We start from the raw sequence: 23527 nt of genomic DNA, 5'->3' as shown, positions 1-23527 counted from the left end.
ACCAAAACCAGACAAAGATACCTGCCAAAAAGAAAATTAGAGGTCAATATCACTGATGAACATAGATGCAAAAATCCTCAACAAAATATTAACAAACTGAATTCAACAATACATTAAAAGGATCATACACCATAATCAAGTAGGATTTATCCCAGGGATGGAAGGATGGATGGTTCAGTATCCACAAATCAGTCAATGTGATACACCATATTAACAAATTGAAGAATAGAAATCATATGATAATCTCAGAAGATGCAGAAAAGGCTCCTGACAAAATTCAACATCCATTTATGATAAAAACTCTCAACATAGTGGGTATAGAGGGAACACACCTCAACATAATAAAGCCCATATATGACAAACCCACAGCCCAACATCATACTTAATGGTGAAAACCTGAAAGCATTTCCTCTAAGAAAGGAACAAGACAAGGATGCCCACTTTCACCATTTTCATGCAATTGGAAATTCTTTTACGTATTGGAAATCCTAGTCACAGAAATCAGACAAGAAATTTAAAAATTCAGATTGGAAAAGAAGAAGTACAACTGTCACTGTTTGCAGATGACATGATACTATATATAGAAAATGCTAACACCACCACCAAAAAACTACTGGAACTGATAAATAAATTCAGTAAAGTTGCAGGATACAAAATTAATATACAGAAATCTGCTGCATTTTTATACATTAATGATGAACTATCAGAAAGAGAAATTAAGAAAACAATCCAACTTACAGTTGTATCAAAAAGAATAAAATACCTAGGAATAAATCTAACCAAGGAGGTAAAAGACCTGTACTCAAAACTATAAGACACTGACTGATGAAAGAAACTGACAATGACACAAACAGATGGAAAGATATACCATCTTCTTAGATTGAAAGAATCAATATTGTTAAAATGACCATACTACCTAAGGCAATCTACAAATTCAATGCAATCCCTATCAAAAAAAATTGGCATTTTTCACAGAACTAGAACAAATAATTCTAAAATTTGTATGGAAATACAAAAGACCCCAATCTTGAGAAAGAAGAAAAAAGCTGGAGGTATCATGCTACCTGAACTATCCTACCAGGCTACATTAATCAATGAAATATGGTACTGGCACCAAAACAGAGACATAGATCAATGGAATAGACCAGATAGCCCAGAAATAAACCTATGCTTATATGGTCCATTAATCTATGACAAAGGAGGCAAGAATATACAATGGTGAAAAGCCAGCCTCTTCAGTAAATTGTGTTGGAAAACCTGGACAGTTATATGCAAAAGATCAAACTGAACTACTTTCTTACACCCTATGCAAAAATAACCCAAAATGGATTAAAGACTTAAATGTAAGAGCTGAAATCATAAAACTCTTAGAAGAAAACATAGGCATAACACTCTTTAATGTTGTGTTAGCAATATATTTTTTGAATATGTCTCTCCAGGCTATGGAAATAAAAGCCAACAAAGCCAAAAACAAAACCAAATGGGACTACGTCAAACTGAAAAACATTTGCACAGTGAAGGAAACTATCAACAAAACAAAAAGGCAACCTGCTGAATGGGAGAAGATATTTGCAAATGATATATCTGATAAGGGGTTAATATACAAAATATACAAAGAACTCATACAACTCAACATCAAAAACCCAACCTGAATAAAAAATGGGCAGAGGACCTGAATAGACATTTATCCAGAGAAGACATGCAGATGTCCAACAGACACATGAAAAGATGCTCAACATCACTAATCATCAGGGAAATGCAAATAAAAACCACAATATCACTTCACACCTGTCAGAATGGTCAAAAAGACCACAAATAACAAACATTGATGAAGAGGCTGAGAAAAGGAAACCCTCATGCACTGTTAGTAGGAATGTAAATTGGTAGTGCTGTTATGGAAAACAGTATGGAGGTTCCTAAAAATTTTTAAATTGAACTATCACATGATCCAGAAATCCCACTTCTGGGTATTTTTCTGAAGAAAAAAAAGCACTAATTCGAAAAGACATATGTACCCTTATGTTCATGGCAGCATTATTTACTATAGCCAAGATATGGAAGCAACCTAAGTGTCCATCAATAGATGAATGGATAAAGAAGGTGGTGTGTGTGTGTGTGTGTGTGTGTGTGTGTGTATACATACACACAGAAACACACACACATACAATGGACTATTACTCAGCTATAAAAAAGAATAAAATCTTGCCATTTGCGACAATATGGATAGACAGAGTATTATGCTAAGTGAAAAATCTCAGAAAAGGACAAATACTCTATGATTTCATTTATATGTGGAATCTAAAAAACAAAGCAAACATAACAAAACAGAAACAGACTCATAGATACAGAGAACAAATTGGTGGTTTCCAGAAGGGAGAGGAGTGGGGAAATAAGTGAAATAAGGGGATTAAGAGGTACAACTTCCACTTACAAAGTAAATAAGTCACAGGGATGTAATGTACAGCAAAGGGAATACAGTCTAATTGATAATATTATAGTAACTTTTTATGGTGACAAATGGTAAGTAGACTTATCATGGTGATCATTTTGTAATGCATAAAAATATCGAGGCATTATGTTGCACACCTGAAACTAATACGATATTGTAAGTCAATTATACTTCAATAAAAAACAAAACAAAAGACAATATTAAGGTACCCATCAAGGTTTTTACTTAATCTCATTCTTTTTACCTATCTTCCTTCTCTCATGATGACATTTCTCATGCTCAATGACATCACCATAATTATTCACCTATCTGAATGTTCACATATCTGAAATACATGCCCAAGTCTCTGAATAACACCAACATTGTTATTATAATCACATTACAATTATGGTCATTCAAACTAATTTAATATTATTTTGTCTTTTTGTCCCTTGGATTTATCCCACTAGGCATATACAGTCAAATTAGTATATGTAAAGCCACTTAGAATAGTTCTTCCCTGTGCATACATGCTCCCAACTGGATACACATATATGTTCATCTGCTTCCATTTACTTTCAAATTTTAGACTTGCTTTTTTAACATTTAATTTTGTTTTATATTATATGTAAATTACCAATGTTAAATTTACAAAAAGTTATAGTCAAGCTTAGCTTCTGTATCTTTCTCTTTCATGTATTCCCTTCTTCTTCAGGTAACCTTTTTGTTTTTCAGTAATGTTACATTTTATCCATCTATTTTATTAATATTAACATACTGTATACACTCCCCTCAACAGGTTATTTCACTTAACATTATATCCGGGGTCCCCAACCCCTGGGCGGTGGACCAGTAGCAGTCCGTGGCCTGTTAGGAACCAGGGCTGCACAGCGGGAGGTTAGCGGCAGGCAAGCAATCGAAGCTTCATCTATTGCTCCCCATTGCTTCCCATCACTCACATTTCCACCTGAACCATTCCCCCTCCCCTCCTCGTGGAAAAAGTGTCTTCCATGAAACCGCTCCCTGGTGCCAAAAAGGTTGGGGACTGCTGCATTATATCAATAGTTCTCAACTGAGGATGACTTTGTCTCCTGGGGTCATTTCACAATGTCTGTAGACATTTTTGGTTGTCACAGCTCGGGGGAGGAATTTTCCTAGAACCTAGTGGATGGAAGGCAGGGGAGTTGCTAAACATCCTAAAATGCACAGGATAACCCCTGCAACAAAGAGCTATCTGACTCAAAAGGTCAATACTGTTGCTGCTTTATATCATGAAGACCATGCTACAGCAGTACAGAAATACTTCTCCATGGATAAATGTATCTAGTTAACTCAATCAGTCCTCTATTGACGTGCATTCCTATTTTTGCTCTTCGAATGACCGTGCAATGAAGAGCCTTGTGCTTGTGTCTTTTCACATTTTTGCTAACATATATTTCTGTCCCAATTGGGATCGCTGAAACAAAGAAGTGCTTATATGGTTTTGTGAGATACTTCCCATATTCCCCTACCTATAAGTTTGATTACTTTGCCTTTCTATAGCAGTATTTAAGAATGACTGTCTTCCCACAGCCTTGCCAACAGAGGATGCTGTAAAACTTTTGGGGTTTTGGCCAAGCTGATAGATGAGAAATGTCATCTCAATGTATTTTAAATTTTTCTTTCTCTTGTTATGAGTGAGGTTGAGCATCTTTTCATATGTTTAAGAACCATTTGCATTTCTTTTTCTGTTAAAACTATATAAGTTCATTCTTCTACGGGTTAGATGGTACTTTTTTCCCTTTATTTTGGGAGCATGAGGATACACATTGCAAATGTTTTCAATTTTGTCATTTATCTTTATTTTGTTTATGGTAATTTTTTTTGCCATGCAAAAGATTTTATTTTTATTTTCATGTAGTTGAATGCATCAGTCTTTTCCCTTATTGTTTCTGGATGTTAAGTCATAGTTTAGAGTATTTTCTACATTTCCAGATTTTGGTGATCATGCTTATTTTTTTAAAAAAATTGAATTTAAATGCTTCTTTTTTCTTACATTTACATCTCTAATCCATTTGGAATTTTTCCTAGTATATTATGTGAGGAATGGGTCCCATTTTATTTTATTCCACATGGCTCTCTATTTATTTCAATGCTACTTTTTAGCAGACCATCACTTCCTTACCGATTTGAGAAGTCACTTTTACTGTATACTAACTCTACCTATGCAGATAGTATATTTCTGGCTTTTCTATTTTGTTCCATTGGTTTATCTATCTTTTCATGCAACAACATCAAAATGTTTTAATTACAGAGGCTTTATAGTATTTTTTTCCTTCCAGTTTTCTTGAGACATAATTGACATAAAGCACTGTGTAAGTTTAAGGTGTACAGCATAATGATTTGACTTACATACATCATGAAGTGATTATCATAATGAGTTTAGTCAACATCTATCATCTCATATAGATACAAAATTAAAGAAATGAAAAAACATTTTTCTTTGTGATGAGAACCCTTAGGACTTACTCTCTTAACAAATTTCACATATAACGTACAGCAGTGTTAATTATATTTGTCATGTTGTACATTACATCCCTAGTACTTATTTATCTTATAACTGGAAGTTTGTACCTTTTTACTACCCTTCATCCAGTTCCCCCTCTCCCTCCCACCTGCCTTTGGTAACCATAAATCTGATCTCTTTTTCTATGAGTTTGTTTATTTGTTTGCTTTTGCAGTATAATTGACCCACAATACTATGTTAGTTCCTGGTGCACAAATAGTGATTCCATATTTCCATTATATATATTTTAATTGTTTGGAAAAGCTAGGCCTTCTCTTTGTTCTCTTCAGGATTTTCATGGTTATTCTTGATTGTTGTTGTTGTTGTTTTTTTGTCTTTATTGAATTTGTTACAATATTGCTTATGTTTTATGTTTTGTTTTTTTGACCATGAGGCATGTGGGATCGTAGATTCCCACCCAGGGATCAAACCCGCACCCCCTGCATTGGAAGGTGAAGATTTAACCCCTGGACCTCCAGGGAAGTCCCGATTGTTGTTCTTCTAAATTAACTTTATAGTCAACTTCTATAGCACCTGACAAAATGATAGCATTTTAAACTGGGGTTATGTTAAAAGTACAGGATAATTAAGGAAGAACTAATTTCTTCATGATGGAGTCTTCCTATCCAAGAACATAGTTTGTCTTTTTTCATTTGTTCAAATCTACTATTTTGTTTTTCAGGAGTGTTTTAGTTTTCCTCAGATAGGTTTTGAACACTTTTAAAGTTTATATATGTGCTAACCTAAATAGTTTCTTTTTCATTACACTTTTTCACTGTTTTTTTTTTTGGGGGGGGGTGGGCTATATATGGAGGCCATTAATTTTTGTATGTTAAATTTATAACCTGTTGCTTTACTAATTTTCCTATCATTTGAAGTAGTTTTTCCATTCCCTCCTTGGAGCTTTTCAGATATATAATTACACTACATGTAAATAGAGGTCAGTTTACCTTTTCCTTTATAATTCTTATAACACAAATTACTTTATCTTAGCTAATTGTATTGGCTAATACTTACAGCACAATGTTAAATAGTAGTGGAAACAGTGATATTCTTGTCTTATTCCTGACTAATAAGAAAGACTTTAGTGGTTCTCCATTAAATAATATGCAAGCATCTGGCTGCATTCTAGACAATTATTTACTCTTAGAAATAAATTTAGTCAGACCATGGTTGTTCTTATAAATAACTGTACTATCCATCACTTTGGTGGAGATGTGCTTTTTTGAGTGAGAGGAAAAGGGCTGTGCTACGACTTCTGTGCCAGGACGACTTGCCGTGGGAGTGAGCTTGACGCGGGGACAAGCTTTGCTTGTAGTTTATGGTAGAAAAAGTTTAGAGAAGTGTGCCTATAGCATTTTGGGTATTGTTTTATCTCCACTGTATTTGGAAAGCCATACTAGATTCTTTGAATGCCAATTCTTTCCTTTAAAAAGTTCCAGTTAACTTAGTCAAGATGCTAAAATATTTGTGTTCACAGAAGCAGTCATATTAATGGGATAAAAGAGCCTTTCCGGCCAGCAAGCCTGCCCTGACCTTCCTGAGGTTTCAAAGTTGATGTGCTCTTGAAAAGCTTGCCTCTTTCTGCTTGCTTTGTCCTGAGCCTAATCTACAGTCTGAACAAGTGTTTCTCTGTAAAAGACTTCCCTTTCCTCATTTGCTTTTTATTTCCCACAGTTGGGGCCATTTGTGAGCTCCTGAACTACCAAACAAAGCAAAGTAACTCTCAAAGATGTTGTGTTCAAAATGGTAATTGAAATGCCTAAAGAAGTACAATGGATTCAAAGCAGGAGGAAACCTGAGTGTGGGAAGCCTCTTCAGAGCTGGTTTCAGTGCTGCTCACCACAAACACTTTGGGTTTTGCAGGCTCGTCTAAGCTAAGTCTGGGTAGATGCCAAGTCCAGCCTTACAAAGGCTCATGGCATGAAGTGTCCATGGGGTGAGTTGGAGGGTAAGGCCTCTGTCTTTTATTAGAACCAATTAAATCCTGAATTACTGAAAATTCTGTCCTGCCTCTGTTTGCATTTCAAAACCAAACTTAAAACATTCTACAGTTGTGATTTCAAGGATGATGCCTCTTGTATTCTCTCCAAGCTTACAAGTTTTGTTTTTGAATGCCTAAGGAGAAAAATCGTGTGCTTGTTTTCCAGTTTATAAATCTGTACCATATTCATTTCTTAAACTGTATTATCTCTTGTTTCTCAATGAGGAAAATGAGAATCAGAGAAATTAAGGGATGTGCCCAAGTCACAAGGGCAAGGCCACGCTCAAATCTAGGTCTTATGGAGCCAAATTCTGTATGCATTCCATTATACAGTTTCCATGTGCACTTAAATTATATACACATTAACTATAAATGTACAAAACATACATGTGAACAAACATGTGTGCAAATATTACGTACCTTGCAATACAGAAATCCTAATTTACCAAACACATAACTGACACGACCATTCTCATTTCAGGAACATTAATCAGGGATTATTCTGAACAGAAAGTTCCCTGCTGGGTTTCCCTGGTGGCACAGTAGTTAAGAATCCGTCTGCCAATGCAGGGGACACGGGTTCGAGCCCTGGTCTGGGAAGATCCCACATGCCGTGGAGCAACTAAGTCCATGCACCACAACTACTGAGCCTCTGCTCTAGAGCCCGCATGCCACAACTACTGAAGCCCGCGCGCCTAGAGTCCGTGCTCCGCAACAAAAGAAGCCACTGCAATGAGAAGCCTGCGCACCACAATGAAGAGTAGCCCCCACTCATCGCAACTAGAGAAAGCCCACGCACAGCAACGAAGACCCAATACAGCCAAAAATAAATACATAAAATAAATTTATACATTAAAAATAAAGAAAGTTCCCTGCTGCCTTTAAAATTGGAATCCATTTTTAAGAATTGATTTACTCATAAGTTGTCAGGCACGGATCTATTACATTCAGTGAGATTTTATCATTATTATTTTTTTAACAGAAAGTCTCACAGTAGAGTTGGCTTGCTGCCTTATTTCATCTATATAATTGCACTTGTTCCAGCATTGTCTTAGCCTAAATATACAAGGAAGCTTTGGGCCACTGCCTTTTTCACCTGCTAAGAGGGAGATGATATTAAAGGAAACAAAAGAAAACCCTTGATGAGGGTGTCCCTTGAAAGCCCCTCAATCCAGGGATCATGGAAAGGCATTAGCAAAAGTGATTTGTTTCTACCCTCCACCTCCTTTTAAGCTGGTGCAAAGTGGAGGAAAAGGGTAAGACAAAATCCAAATCTTCAAGTTAAAGTCTGCTTTGTAAGAAAGGAGGCCACTTAGGAACTCCCAACATCACCTAGAGATAAGAGAGGAATGGAATCCCCATGGCCGTCAAGGGCAAGGCTAACCCAGGAACGCACATCACAGACCACCCAGCCCCAGAGAATAGGGACCCGCTGGCTGGAAGACTTAGCGGCCAATCTAAATTAACTGCCTTGTGGGGCTTAAGAAATGTGGAAATGATCTGAAAGAGTTTTAATCTCAGGTTTGGCTGTGGAGCATACAAATACAAGCTGATTTTCATATCTTTATAGATCAAAGCAGGACATGAATAAGAAAAGCGTACGAAAATCACAAAAGCACGTATCATAAGTCCCTGAATAAAATCGATGTAATTTTTAGATTATTATTTGGGCATGAATATCTCTGCTGCCTTTCATGAATAACAGTAAAAGCCACACACATAATATTTTATAGTTAGTAGGTATATTATTACAGTGTTAAGTTGAGAAAAGACTACAATAATAAAACCTACATGTGTCTGACACGTCACAGCTCTCATGATATCGCATAATATCTTATTTATTCTTACAATAACCCCTGAGGTATGTAAGATCTCACTTGCATTATGTTGGAGAAACTGAGTCTCACAAGAGATAGAGCTTCCTTCTGTGGTAACACAGTCAACCACTGGTTAAATGCTGACTTTGAACCTGGGTCACCTGATTCAGGGTCAGTGCTCCTTCCACTAGACAAAATACTTCCCCTAATGAATTAAGCTGTATATTTTATATACATAGACATGTAAGGGAAAGTTCCTAAGATGGTATCTGATTTTGAGAAGGAAGAAGTGGCTTTGTATATCTACCTGTGTACACCTAGGGTGGCCACCTAACCTGTCTGTGCCTCAGTTTTTCACTGGAAAAATGAATGTAATGATAAAACTTGATTTAACTACTCCCAGAGTGTCAGGGAAATGAAGCTTGTTAAGTGCTATTATGCAAATAACAGGTGTTATATATTAATTTTCATCTCTTGGTCTTTTGGACGAGCCAGGCTCTAGATTTATTTAAATTTGCAATGAAGATGCAGCAGCTCATATGGGTTTGGTAGATATATGGGGAAAGTTGTTAAAATTTGTCATTTCTCATCCTTGGTAGTGTGTGTCTCTGTAGCTCATAAGCTCAGTGGGTGGCAGGGAGGGCTATAAAGAGGTTGGGGTATTTTGCTCTCTTCCTAGCATGTATGACCAGCGATGAAACATTCTAATGGCCATAGGTGGTGCCATGTTTACGGGGCAACCACTTAAACAGTGTCCCCCTCATAACTAGTAGAGCCAGATGAGCGTCTCTTCCTGCCTTAGGATAGGTAGCAAAGATTTAATCCTACTTTTGCGAGGCAGCACGGTGTAGTGGTTGAGAGTGCAGAGCAGTCTCTAGAATCCAACTGCCTACATCTAAACCCTGATCTACTCAAGTTACTTAACCTCGTTTTGCTTCAATTTCCTTATGTGTAAAATGGGGATGCCAACAGGGGATTCGTTTCCTATTTCCAACGTAATAAGCTATCATGGATTTAGCAGTTTAAAATAACACCCATTTATTATCTCCTAGTTCTACAGGTCAGAAGTTTGAGTATAGTGTGGCTTAGAGTCTCATAAGCCTGAAATCAAGGGGTCGTCAGAGATGTGTTCCCTTCTGGAAGCTCTGGGGATGAATCAGTTCCAAGGTCACTCAGGTTGTTGGCTGCATTTAGTTTCTTGAGGTTAAAGGCCCGAGGTCCCTGCATCTTTGCTGGCTGTCAGCAGGATCCTCTCTCAGATCCTTAAGGCTGCCTACATTCCTTGCTGTGTTGCATCTTCCATATTCAAACTAGTGATGATGTTTCAAATTCTCTCATATTTGGAATCTCTGACTTCCCCTTTGCTGCATCACTTCCGACTCCAGCTGGACAAAATCATCTGCGTAAGGGCTCATGTGATTCGACTGGGTCCACCTAAATAATCTAGGAGAGTCTCACTGTCCTAAGATCTGTATCCTTAATTACATCTGAGTGCCCCTTTTGCCATGTAACATATTTACAAATTCTGACGACTAGGACAACATAGACATCTTGGGTGTGGGACGTGGGTGCATTCTGCCCACCACAAATAGTACTTGCCTCATGGAGTAATTGTGAGAGTTAAGTGAGTTTGTTTGTTTTTGAATATAATATAAACACTTGGGTTTTTAATCTATTTTAAGTGTTTCAGTCCATTATAATAATTATTCTTTTTGATGCTCAAATTATCCCATCTTTGACCAGTGGAAGGCAGTTCAAGTTGTCTCTCGTCACCTTCTAACAAGATTCCACTAGGTTTTTCTGGCAGGATAAGATGCCCAGGCTCCTGCCCCAAACCTGGAATCAGCTATTTCTATGAGGAATCCTGGTTCCTTTCCATGGGAAATGGTATGTAGAGACCACAGTCTGGGTGCTAAGAGTAGAATCTCTCTTCAAATGGATTTGTAGTGCTCTTGTATGTTTGGACAATAACTTCATCCTTCTCAGCATCTCATTATTCCTGTCCCTTATGAACCTCTGGTCTCACTTCCCCTCTTATTTGTAACAGCCAGTGTTCCTGTGATTCCTCACCTTTCCGCCAACCAGACTGTCCCACTTCTCTTAATTTTTTCATTCTTCTCATCTAAGCCAGACACCCTTGCTCATCTCTGACCTTCTACGACATCAAGTGGGGAATACTTCCATAATGCTGAAGAATAGTGGTACCCTTTTTCACAGATTATTTCTATTTTAAAAAAATTTCTTGAAGGGAGCTAACTTCCTATTTGCTATCCAGGGCTTTGGTAGGCAAACTTAACTCTTTCTTAACCCAGAACAACAGTGCTTTGAAACACCATGGCAGCAGCCAGCCCAGTCACCAGAGCAGGGAGGCATCAGAAAACCAACAACCCCCTCAGGTATGTATGTTTCCTAGGAAGCCTGGGTGACTGCATGTTGAAATTGTTAACTAGAGTTTCTGAGTAATGAAAATATTGAGGAGTTAGTTTACCTTAACCATTTTTGAGCCACCTACCCACTTAAAAACACGATAAATACTAAGGGGCTACTCTCTGAAAAAATATACATGCACACCAAAATATATCAACAATTTCATAAGCTTCAAGGATCTGCCAGGGACTCAAACTATCTTGAAGAGTCTAATTTGTTTGCACAACTAGGTTCTGATTTGCATCAGGTTGTTGGAAGCAGCTGGATGTGGAGGTTGGGAGGGGGTGTGGACAGAAGGGAACATAGCTGGAACCAGGGTGTTGGTTTTAAATTTCTCCACTCAACATTATTCATGCTCTGGTCTAGACCAATGAATGTTATTTCTGGTGCCCGTCATGAATTATTTGCTACCATTCCACAATATTATATTTGTAGAAATTGGAAGTCAGCTCTTAATAACTTGGGATAATTCTTGGAATACAGAAAGCACTCAAAAATGTTGGCTGGTTTTAGGCAAAGCAAAGACTGTCAAAGAGCTGTCAAATGTGGCCAACCCAGGAGGGACCATCAGGAACCAGGAAAAGCTCACTAACATACTCTGGGTCTTGTGTGCTTACAGAGCTCTTGACAATTTCTATATGGTTCATCAGCATTGACAGTGCCTTAATGGATCATCTCTCACTTTCTACCCCAAGACTAGTCAGATGGTTTCCAAGATGGTTCTCCACTAAAGGCTTGGGATGCAGCACTGGATAATCCCTTTTTCAGAGCACTGTCTCAGGCACTCACTTATTTCTCACAACAACCTGTGGGGCAGTCCCCATGATACAAATGCTCAGAGACGTTAAGTGATAATGGTAATAATAATAGCAGTAGTAGCTACTATTTATTGAGCATTCATTATGTTTCAACCTCTTGCTATTATTTTTTTGTTTAATTAATTTATTTTTTTATTCAGCAGGTTCTTATTAGCCATCCTTTTTATACATATCAGTGTATACATGTCAATCCCAATCTCCCAATTCATCACACCACCACCACCACCCCCCGCTGCTTTCCCCCCTTGGTGTCCATACATTTGTTCTCTACATCTGTGTCTCAATTTCTGCCCTGCAAACCGGTTCATCTGTACCATTTTTCTAGGTTCCACATATATGCGTTAATATGCGATATTTGTTTTTCACTTTCTGACTTACTTCACTCTGTATGACAGTCTCTAAATTCATCCATGTCCCTACAAATGACCCAGTTTCGCTCCTTTTCATGGCTGAGTAATATTCCATTGTATATATGTACCACATTTTCTTTATCCATTTGTCTGTTGTTGGGCATTTAGGTTGCTTCCATGACCTAGCTATTGTAAATAGTGCTGCAATGAACATTGGGGTGCATGTGTCTTTTTGAATTATGCTTTTCTCTGGGTATATGCCCAGTAGTGGGATTGCAGGGTCATATGATAATTCTATTTTTAGTTTTTTAAGGAACCTCCATACTGTTCTCCATAGTGGCTGTATCAATTTACAATCCCACCAGCAGTGCAAGAGGGTTCCGTTTTCTCCATACCCACTCCAGCATTTGTTGTTTGTAGATTTTCTGATGATGGCCATTCTAACTGGTGTGAGGTGATACCTCATTGTAGTTTTCATCTGCATTTCTCTAATAATTAGTGATGTTGAGCAGCTTTTCATGTGCTTCTTGGCCATCTGTATTTCCACTATGGAGAAATGTCTATTTAGGTCTTCTGCCCATTTTTTGATTGGTTTGTTTGTTTTTTTAATATTGAGCTGCATGAGCTGTTTATATATTTTGGAGATTAATCCTTTGTCGATTGATTCATTTGCAAATAGTTTTTCCCATTCTGAGGGTTGTCTTTTCATCTTGTTTATAGTTTCCTTTGCTTTGCAAAAGCTTTTAAGTTTCATTAGGTCCTATTTGTTTCTTTTTCTTTTTATTTCCATTACTCTAGGAGGTGAATCAAAAAGATCTTGCTGTGATTTATGTCAAAGAGTGTTCTTCCTATGTTTTCCTCTAAGAATTTTATGGTGTCCAGTCTTACATTTAGGTCTATAATACATCTTGAGCTTATTTTTGTGTATGGTGTTAGGGAGTGTTCTAACTTCATTCTTTTGCATGTAGTTGTCCAGTTTCCCCAGCACCACTTACTGAAGAGACTGTCCTTTCTGCATGGTATACCCTTGCCTCCTTTGTCATAGATTAGTTGACCATAAGTGTGTGCATTTATCTCTGGGCTTTATATCCTGTTCCATTGATCTATATTTCTGTTCTTGTGCCAGTACCATATTGTCTTGATTACTGTAGCTTTGTAGTGTAGTCTGAAGTCAGGGAGTCTGATTCCTCCAGCTCCATTTTTTTCCCTCAAGGCTGCTTTGGCTATTCGAGGCCTTTTGTGTCTCCATACAAATTTTAAGATTTTTTGTTTTAGTTCTGTAAAAAATGCCATTGGTAATTTGATAGGGATTGCATTGAATCTGTAGGTTGTGTTGGGTAGTATAGTCATTTTCACAATACTGATTCTTCCAATCCAAGAAAATGGTATATCTCTCCATCTGTTGGTATCATCCTTAATTTTTTTCAACAGTGTCTTAATAGTTTTCTGCATACAGGTCTTTTGTCTCCCTAGGTAGGTTTATTCCTAGGTATTTTATTGTTTTTGTTGCAATGGTAAATGGAAGTGTTTCCTTAATTTCTCTTTCAGAGTTTTCATCATTAGTGTATAGGAATGCAAGAGATTTCTGTGCATTAATTTTGTATCCTGCGGCTTTACCAAATTCATTGATTAGCTCTAGTAGTTTTCTGGTGGCATCTTTAGGATTCTCTTTGTATAGTATCATGTCATCTGCAAACAGTGAAGTTTTACTTCTTCTTTTCCAATTTGTTTTCCTTTTATTTCTTTTTCTTCTCTGATTGCCATGGATAGGACTTCCAAAACTATGTTGAATAATAGTGGTGAGAGTGGACATCCTTGTCTTGTTCCTCATCTTAGAGGAAATGCTTTCAGTTTTTCACCATTGAGAATGATGTTTGCTGTGGGTTTGTTGTATATGGCCTTCATTATGTTGAGGTAGGTTCCCTCTACGCCCACTTTCTGGGGAGTTTTTATCATAAATGGGTGTTGAATTTTGTCAAAAGCTTTTTCTGCATCTATTGAGAAGATCATATTGTTTTTATTCTTCAATTTGTTAATATGGTGTATCACATTGATTAATTTGCATATATTGAAGAATCCTTGCATCCCTGGGATAAATCCCACTTGATCATGGTGTACGATGCTTTTAATGTGCTGTTGGATTCTGTTTGCTGGTATTTTGTTGAGGATTTTTGCATCTATATTCATCAGTGAGATTGGTCTGTAATTTTATTTTTTTGTTGTATCTTTGTCTGGTTTTGGTATCAGGGTGACGGTGTCCTCATAGAATGAGTTTGGGAGTGTTCCTTCCTCTGCAATTTTTTGGAAGAGTTTGAGAAGGATAGGTGTTAGCTCTTTTCTAAATGTTTGATGTAATTCACCTGTGAAGCCATCTGGTTCTGGACATCTGTTTGCTGTAAGATTTTTAATCACAGTTTCAATTTCATTACTTGTGATTGGTCTGTTCATATTTTCTATTTCTTCCTGTTTCAGGCTTGGAATGTTACACCTTTCTAAGATATTGTTCATTTATTCCAGATTGTCAATTTTATTGGCATAGAGTTGCTTGTGGTAGTCTCTTAGGATGCTTTGTATTTCTGTGGTATCTGTTGTAACTTTTCCTTTTTCATTTCTAATTTTATTGATTTGAGTCCTCTCCCTCTTTTTCTTGATGAGTGACTAATGGTTTATCAATTTTGTTTATCTTCTCAAAGAACCAGCTTTTAGTTTTATTGATCTTTGCTATTGTTTTCTTTGTTTCTATTTCCTTTATTTCTGATCTGATCTTTATGATTTCTTTCCTTCTGCTAACTCTGAGCTTTTTTTGTTCTTCTTTATCTAATTCCTTTAGGTGTAAAGTTAAATTGTTTTTTTGAGATTTTTCTTGTTTCTTGAGGTAGGCTTGTATAGCTATAAACTGTGGTGAGAAAAGATGCTTAATATGATTTCAATTTTCTTCAATTTAATGAGGCTTGATTTGTGACCCAAGATGTGATCTGTCCTGGAGAACGTTCCGTGCACACTTGAGAAAAAAGTGTAATCTGCTGTTTTTGGATGGAATGTCCTATAAATATCAATTATATCTATCTTGTCTATTGTGTCATTTAAAGCTTGTGTTTCCTTATTAATTTTCTGTTTGGATGTCTGTCCATTGGTGTAAATGAGGTGTTAAAGTCCCCCACTATTATTGTGTTACTGTTGATTTCCTCTTTTACAGCTGTTAGCAGTTGCCTTATGTATTGAGGTGCTCCTATGTTGGGTGCATACATATTTATAATTGTTAAATCTTCTTCTTGGATTGATCCCTTGATCATTATGTAGTGTCCTTCCTTGTCTCTTGTACCATTCTTTATTTTAAAGTCTATTTTATCTGATATGAGTATTGCTACTCCAGCTTTCTTTTGATTTCCATTTATGTGGAATATCTTTTTCCATCCCCTCACTTTCAGTCTGAATGTGTCCCTAGGTCTGAAGTGGGTCTCTTGTAGACAGCACATATATGGTTCTTGCTTTTGTATCCACTCAGCAAGCCTGTGTCTTTTGGTTGGAGCATTAATCCATTTATGTTTATGGTAATTATCAGTATGTATGTTCCTATTACCATTTTCTTAGTTATTTTGGGTTTGTTTTTGTAGGTCCTTTTCTTCTTTTGTGTTTCTCACTTAGTGAATTTCCTTTAGCATTTGTTGTAGAGCTGTTTTGTTGGTGCTGATTTCCCTTAGCTTTTTCTTGTCTGTAAAGCTTTTGATTTCTCTGTTGAGTGTGAATGATATCCTTGCCGGGTAGAGTAATTTTGGTCGTAGGTTCTTCCCTTTCATTACTTTAAGTATATCATGCCACTCCCTTCTGGCTTGTAGAGTTTCTGCTGAGAAATCAGCTGTTAATCTTATGGGAGTTCCCTTGTATGTTATTTGTCATTTTTCCCTTGCTGCTTTCAATAATTTTTCTTTGTCTTTAATTTTTGCCAAGTTGATTACTACATGTCTCGGCATGTTTCTCCTTGGGTTTATCCTGTATGGGACTCTCTGCACTTCTTGGACTTGGGTGGCTATTTCCTTTCCCATATTAGGGAAGTTTTTGACTATAATCTCTTCAAATATTTTCTCGAGTCCTTTCTCTCTCTCTTCTCCTTCTGGGACCCCTATAATGTGAATATTGTTGCGTATAATGTTGTCCCAGAGGTCTCTTAGGCTGTCTTCATTTCTATTCATTCTTTTTTCTTTATTCTGTTCCGTGGCAGTGAATTCCACCATTCTGTCTTCCAGGTCACTTATCTGTTCTTCTGCCTCAGTTATTCTGCTATTGATTTCTTCTAGTGTATTTTTCATTTCAGTTATTGTGTTGTTCATCTCTGTTTGTTTGTTCTTTAATTCTTCTAGATCTTTGTTTAACATTTCTTGCATCTTCTCTACCTTTGCCTCCATTCTTTTTCCGAGGTCTTGGAGCATCTTCATTACCATTATTCTGAGTTATTTTTCTGGAAGGTTTCCTATATCCACTTCATTTAGTTTCTTTTCTGGGGTTTCATCTGGTACATAGCCCTCTGCCTTTTCATCTTGTCTGTTTTTCTGTGAATGTGGTTTTTGTTCCACAGGCTGCAGGATTGTAGTTCTTCTTGCTTCTGCTGTCTGCCCTCTGGTGGATGAGGCTAAGAGGCTTGTGCAAGTTTCCTGATGTGTGGGACTGGTGGTGGGTAGAGCTGGCTGGTGCTTTGGTGGGCAGAGCTCAGTAAAACTTTAATCCACTTGTCTGCTGGTGGGTGGGGCTGGGTTCCCTCCCTGTTGGTTGTTTGGCCTGAGGTGACCCAGCACTGGTGCCTACCTGGGCTCTTTGGTTGGGCTAATGGTGGACTCTGGGATGGCTCATGCCAAGGAGTACTTCCCAGAACTTCTGGTGCCAGTGTCCTTGTCCTCATGGTGAGACACAGTCACCCCCTGCCTCTGCAGAAGACCCTCCAACACTAGCAGGTAGGTCTGGTTCAGTCTCCTATGGGGTCACTGCTCCTTCCCCTGGGTCCTGATGTGCACACTACTTTGTGTGTGCCCTCCAAGAGTGGAGTCTCTGTTTCCCCCGTCCTGTCAAAGTCCTGCAATCAAATCCCAGTAGGCTTCAAAGTCTGATTCTCTAGGAATTCCTCCTCCGGTTGCCGGACCCCCAGATTGGGAAGCCTGACGTGCGGCTCAGAACCTTCACTCCAGTGGGTGGACTTCTGTGGTATAAGTGTTCTCCAGTTGGTGAGTCACCCACACAGCAGTTATGGGATTTGATTTTATTGTTTTTGCGCCCCTCCTACTGTCTCACTGTGGCTTCTCCTGTGTCTTTGGATGTGGGGTATCTTTTTTGGTGAGTTCCAGTGTCTTCCTGTCGATTATTGTGCAGCAGTTAGTTGTGATTCTGGTGTTCTTGCAAGAGAGAGTGAGAGCACATCCTTCTACTCTGCCATTTTGAACCAATCTCCCTTGCTATTATTCTGTATATGTAAACTCATGTAATCCTCACAGCACCTCTAATGATGTAGGTACTGGTACCCCCATTTCATAGATGAAGGGACTAGGGTGCAGAGAAATTAAGTGACCTGCACCAGCTGGAGGTGACTCAGTTAGTAAATAGCAGAGTTGGGATTAGGACATGGATTTATTCCCTACAAAGCCCAGTTTGTCAAATACTATGCTATTTATATAAAGCACAATAATATCCTACATAAAATCAACAACTCTTTTTACTGAGGCCCTGTCCAGGAGGTTTTTGTAAAGAGGATGCTTTGTTCTTGTGTTTAGTACGTCTGCATCCTTATAACTTGAAGTCCACCGAACCCTTTTACATTCTGTACTCATGCTAGAGAATCTCAGAGAGGAAAAGGATGTTTATTCGTCACCAGATATTGTAGCTCTGAGGCACAAGAATTCTGGGAGAACAGGCCAAAACTGAAGATGAAGGAACGGTTTTCTTGTAGACACAGAGGTCCCTGAGGCTGTGATTTATTTGACATTTGTGAAGTGAAATTCAACAGGTTTTTTATGGCTGATTTGAAGCCCATGTCATACCATGTTTTATGGTTCCAAATGAACAAAGTAGAGAAAAGTTCCCCAAAGAAAACTGAACAGGTGTTTTGGGGGCTACAGGACATTTCTGTTATATGGTGAAGAATCTCCATTTGATGGTAAATCATTAAGTTGCCTGAGGTCATGGGTTGGAGTGTGCTTTAGTGGTTTCTAAAAGAAGCCTAGAATGCCTTTCCTTTCCACAAATATCCTTTTAGTAAAAATGTCCTTGACACTGAGGGCTTTGACTAATTCAGAAATTGCTCCTGTCAGCACTGCCAGAGGAGCCATGGCAGATGTGAGCAGAGGCCTGGACTGGCAGAGGCTGGTGGGTCCTCAGGCTCAAATACACCCAGATAGACAGAATATTGGTTTTCTGATGGTAATAATGTTGGCACACATTATTTTGCTTTGGAAACTGTTAGTTCTCACTTCTTGAGAAGGTCATGGCCCTGGAGACACAGGGTAACTTGGGAGCTTTTGACAAGAAAATCTCTTGATATCCTAATTTATTAACCTATTGAGCTTGGGCTTGCCAAAGGGAACCTCCAAGTTCACCCCGATTCTCTAATTCCTGAATGGCTCTAGAGACAAGCCTAACTGTACACTAGTCTGAAGTAAGATCAGCAAAAGCAGGATGTGAACAACGTGTACATTCAAAGTCTTGTAATACATGCTTCCATATTAATTTTTTTTAAGTGGGTGCACATCAGTTATCTGGGTTTAAAACTCTGAACCACTGTGACTTCAGGCATGTATTACAGTTCCCTGCACATGGTATGAACTCAAGAAATATTTGTAGAAAAGATGCTGTTGAATGATTTATCATCTGGTCCTAATGAATTTCTGAAATAAAAGTTTCATAGATAATTTTTTTTTGGTTAACATTTATCAGTTGTGTGCTTTGGAGATCCAGCATACCTGCCATTCAGACCCTATTGAAAATGTAATATCTACTATCCATTAATTCATTCTAAAATATTTAATATGTATCTATAACATTCTGGGCACAATGAATCACCATTTAATTCCACCGTTATGAAACTCTGGAGAAAAGTAAGTAATGAATAGGATTCCATGCTTTTATTTGTATTTTATCCAAATACGTCTTATGTTTCTAAGTGGTGCTAAAAGGTTGAAGTTGGATATGTTAAGACACGGCTAATTTAAAAAGTCTAATTTGAATTCCCATTTAAAGTGAATTAGCACTAAAGACTTAGCAATGCTACAAGTGGGTTGTTTTGTATTAGTCTTTAGATTGTGTGATTCATGCAGGATCTCAATCTTGGGGTCTTTTCCAGGTATCTCTATCTTTTGAAGATACTCTGAAGCAGTCTGGATTTAGGTAGGGTGACCATACAATTTACTGTCTCAACTGGGGCAACTTTGAGTGTGATAATTACACCAGTGCAATAAGTATAAATGGGATTCTGTCAGGCAAATAGGGTCGTATATCCATCCTAGGAAAGGACATGGGTTGAAAGATCAGGAGTTGATACACACGGGCTGCCTTATCAAGTGCATGTCACGTCCCCTTTCTGGGTTTCAGTTTATCTGAATGAAAAGTAAAAGGGTTGTACTAAAACCAAAGCTACTGTTTCCTTCAAACTCCGCCACTTTATGCTTACAAACAGTCTCAAAGGAAAGAGTCTCATTATGTTTTTGAAACAGCTTCAAACTGAGAGACAGCTGGACAGACAAACACATAAAACCCTTCTCCTCTCCCCTTTTAAAAACCACACTGTTATAAAAGCTTACATCATAGTTGAAATAAATCAACACTTGCTTACTTTAGGGTTGGTAAACATTTCATCTTCAATACCTGAAGCATTGTGTTGAGAAGGATTCTGAGGCCACATCTGCGCTCAGCAGGAAAGAAACCAAAACAAACAAACAAACAAAGACCCTTGATCCATTAGTGATGGTTTCTGGGGTCATGGGAACAGAAGAGAGAGGCAGGGAGGGTGGGAGGGGTTAGGGGCTGTGTGTGTGTGCCAGTCCTCTGCTATAACTGGCTTAAGGTCTCTGGTGCTAAAATACAAAACAAACAAACAAAAATCTCATATGTAGGGTAAATCTGCTCCATATTGATATCTAACACTGTATTAGTCTCACCCAGAGATTTTTTTTTTTGTTTTGTTTTTGCGGTACGCGGGCCTCTCACTGTTGTGGCTTCTCCCGTTGCGGAGCACAGGCTCCGGACGCGCAGTCTCAGCGGCCATGGCTCGCGGGCCCAGCTGCTCCGCAGCATGTGGGATCCTCCCGGACCGGGGCACGAACCCGCGTCCCCTGCATCGGCAGGTGGACTCTCAACCACTGCACCACCAGGGAAGCCCTCACCCAGAGATTTTTTTCTCCTCTTCCTTGTTCTCAGCACCCTTTCATGAACACTCAAGTAGCAGAGTAGAAGTGATGGTCCTCAACCCTGGCTGCATGTTAGAATCACATAGGACCTCTGGGGATGGGGCCCAAGCTTTATTGGTTTTAACATCCTCCACAACCAGGGGATTTTACTGTCCAGCCAGGATGAAGAACCACTGGCATAGGGTCTGGAACGGGAGATGGGAGCCAGGACACCAAGCTCTCTTGTTCTTTATTAAGGCTGTGTGACCTTGGATATATTACTTAGATTATCTTAGTTTGTAAAATGAATTTGGACTCAGGCATTCTCTAGCTTTAACTTTCTGTGACTAAAGCATGAGGAGGTGAAGAATAGCATGGTGTGTTAACTCAGACACTACAGATGTCCTTCTCTTTGTAAATTCAAGGAAAGCTGACTTTGTTGTCAAAGAGATAAATCTTACAGGAAATGATCGGGAAACAAATACACATCACTCTCCCATGCATGAAAAATCATAATTTCTTGAAAGAGGCAGCTAAGTTATATAATATTGTTGATAGAATCCTTTGTCTAAGCTGTTCTTGCAAATGCTTTTTTTTTAAGTGCTAAAAATCCATGGACATAATTTACTACTTTCAACACATATTTTAATTGCTTGTACCTCTGACTTTAGCAGACTTCTCGGCATTCCCACTATTTAGTAATTTGACATCTTACCTGAGTGACAGCAACATTTGTCCCATCGGTGACTTCCACACTCATATTATAAATGGACCTCTGCTCTGCATCCAAAGGTTTTGCAATGACAATGGTCCCAACGCCCTTCTCTGCGTCAAAAGAGCTGTCAAAATTGCCCCCTGACGAGTTCACAAAAACAACAGGAAATTAGCATATCTGAAAAGTTATTACACATATTGAAGCATACAGCTTTAAAGGGACATCTTATATAGAAACGTTTTTTGACAGGCATCCCTATTGCTCAATTTTGTACATCTTAAATGGGACCCTTTGTTTTTTAACTTAATTCATATTTCAAAGCACAGCCTCTACAATGCATAACAAATATCACAAAAAAGAATGTATTGCAAAAATCCCCTCAGCACTAATGTTATAGCAGTGAAGCATAAACTGACTCCAGAAAATATTTAGAAAGCCAAAGTCCCTTCAACCCCTTGTGGCTTCTGGGCTAGGAATTTGTAGATCCTTTGCTTTTCCAAAGTATTGATAGATTAAATTCTAGGTAAACAAACAGTCCAATTATTATTAACAAAAATGAGCAGACACTCTGAAATCCATTCCAGGATTGATGGTAAACATGTGGTTGGTAGAGTTCAGATTCCCTCAATTAGATGTCAGAAATAAAGTTATAAATATTAGAAAATAAGAAAAAGCAATAAAATTGAATTTCTTATTAAAAGTTCTCTCTCTGTAAGTTGGGATATTTATAGAAATATATTTTTGCCATCTTGACAGTGTGACTTAACTTCCTCCCCCCAAAATAGAAAGTTTATGGGAGATTTACAAAATGAAATCTGGAAAGAAGGAGATGAAAACATCAGCTATGGAACATCAACTGATAAAATAATCCATAGAAAAGTTTAGAAAACTTTACTTTTCTCCCCCTGAACTAGGTGTAATCCATAATCTGTAACTAATGTGCCTAAGACAGCATAGACTTTGTGGAAATTACTGTAGGTGTTTCCATCTCTGTGAACCAAAGTATAGTTTATGATCTTTTTCAAAATGAAAGATTTTTTTTTTTTAAGGGGAGAGAAGATATTGGTATAAGTGCTGGAACGATTTTAATTAAGTATCAGTATATGTTCACAAGCTCTATTTACTTTAGCCTGAAATTTCATCATGTCCACAAATTTTGTTTTTGGACAGTAATTTTATTTAACTACAGCACGTAGGGCAATGCATTTACTGAATTTCATATTTTAGAAAAGAAATCTTGGCTTCTCTTTTTTGCATTTAATTTTGATTATCAGTCAACAATATACAATTTCTATGATATTAGAATTAGAAATGGGCAGATGAGTTAAAGGAAAAGAGAATTTTACCTGAACTGCTGGAATCTGATGTATAATGACACGAAATAAATAATATGGTGTATTTAAAAAAAACCTGGTCATACATATGACCAGGTTTTTCAGATACTTATTGCGTGTAGCTGTCATATACACCTGAGATTATTTAATTGCTAGAGAGAACATAATTGCCCTTGACATTTAATTAAAGTTAAGGAGATATGGGTGTACCAGAGAATTGCTTGGAGATGTAGTTTTCAAAAATTTCATCTCAAAAAGAGACTCATCTTCCACTTAATATCTTTAATTGATTTACTGAGAAATACTAAATGTTAACTCCAAAAAATGTCTTTTGAAGAACAGGATAAAGAGAAAGGGGAGGAAATCTAGGCTGAAAGGGAAGTAAGCCTTAGGTCACCATGCCTATTTCAAAGGGAATGTTTCATCTTGATAATCACATGAAATGAAATGTACGACTGATTCAAGTGTCTTGAATAACCCTCCTAATGAGCAAAGAAAAATCATTTGCTATCAAGTGGTATATTATGAAAAAAAAACCTCTGCCATGGAAACTTTCAAAGAAAAGACATAAAATTGCCTCAGACTGTGTAGAAGGAAAGATGGGAAAGCAACTTCTCAAGCCATTTCTAGTGGGTATTAAATCATATTTTAAATCACATTTAAAATCATCTTTAGAATGTCTTCCTAACCAAGATTTTTACTTTCTTAAATTTGAGTACTATGATTTTTTGGGGGGGGGAGTGGAG

The 23527-nt window shown here is 37.8% G+C and overlaps 1 protein-coding gene across 3 annotated transcripts in view; it reads right to left on the bottom strand.

Moving 5' to 3' along the window:
- The window catches only part of FAT3 (FAT atypical cadherin 3), a 574942-nt gene that overhangs the window by 121681 nt on the left and 429734 nt on the right, over positions 1-23527 (bottom strand). For all 3 annotated transcript variants that reach the window (XM_033431923.2, XM_049713303.1, XM_049713302.1), the window contains exon 6: positions 21448-21587. In XM_033431923.2, the coding sequence (XP_033287814.1) occupies positions 21448-21587 (140 nt within the window). The remainder of the gene's footprint in view (positions 1-21447; positions 21588-23527) is intronic.

The sequence above is a fragment of the Orcinus orca genome, chromosome 8, assembly GCF_937001465.1.
Source record: "Orcinus orca chromosome 8, mOrcOrc1.1, whole genome shotgun sequence".
Lineage (NCBI taxonomy): Eukaryota > Metazoa > Chordata > Mammalia > Artiodactyla > Delphinidae > Orcinus > Orcinus orca.
This window is presented reverse-complemented; position numbering and strand designations above follow the sequence as displayed.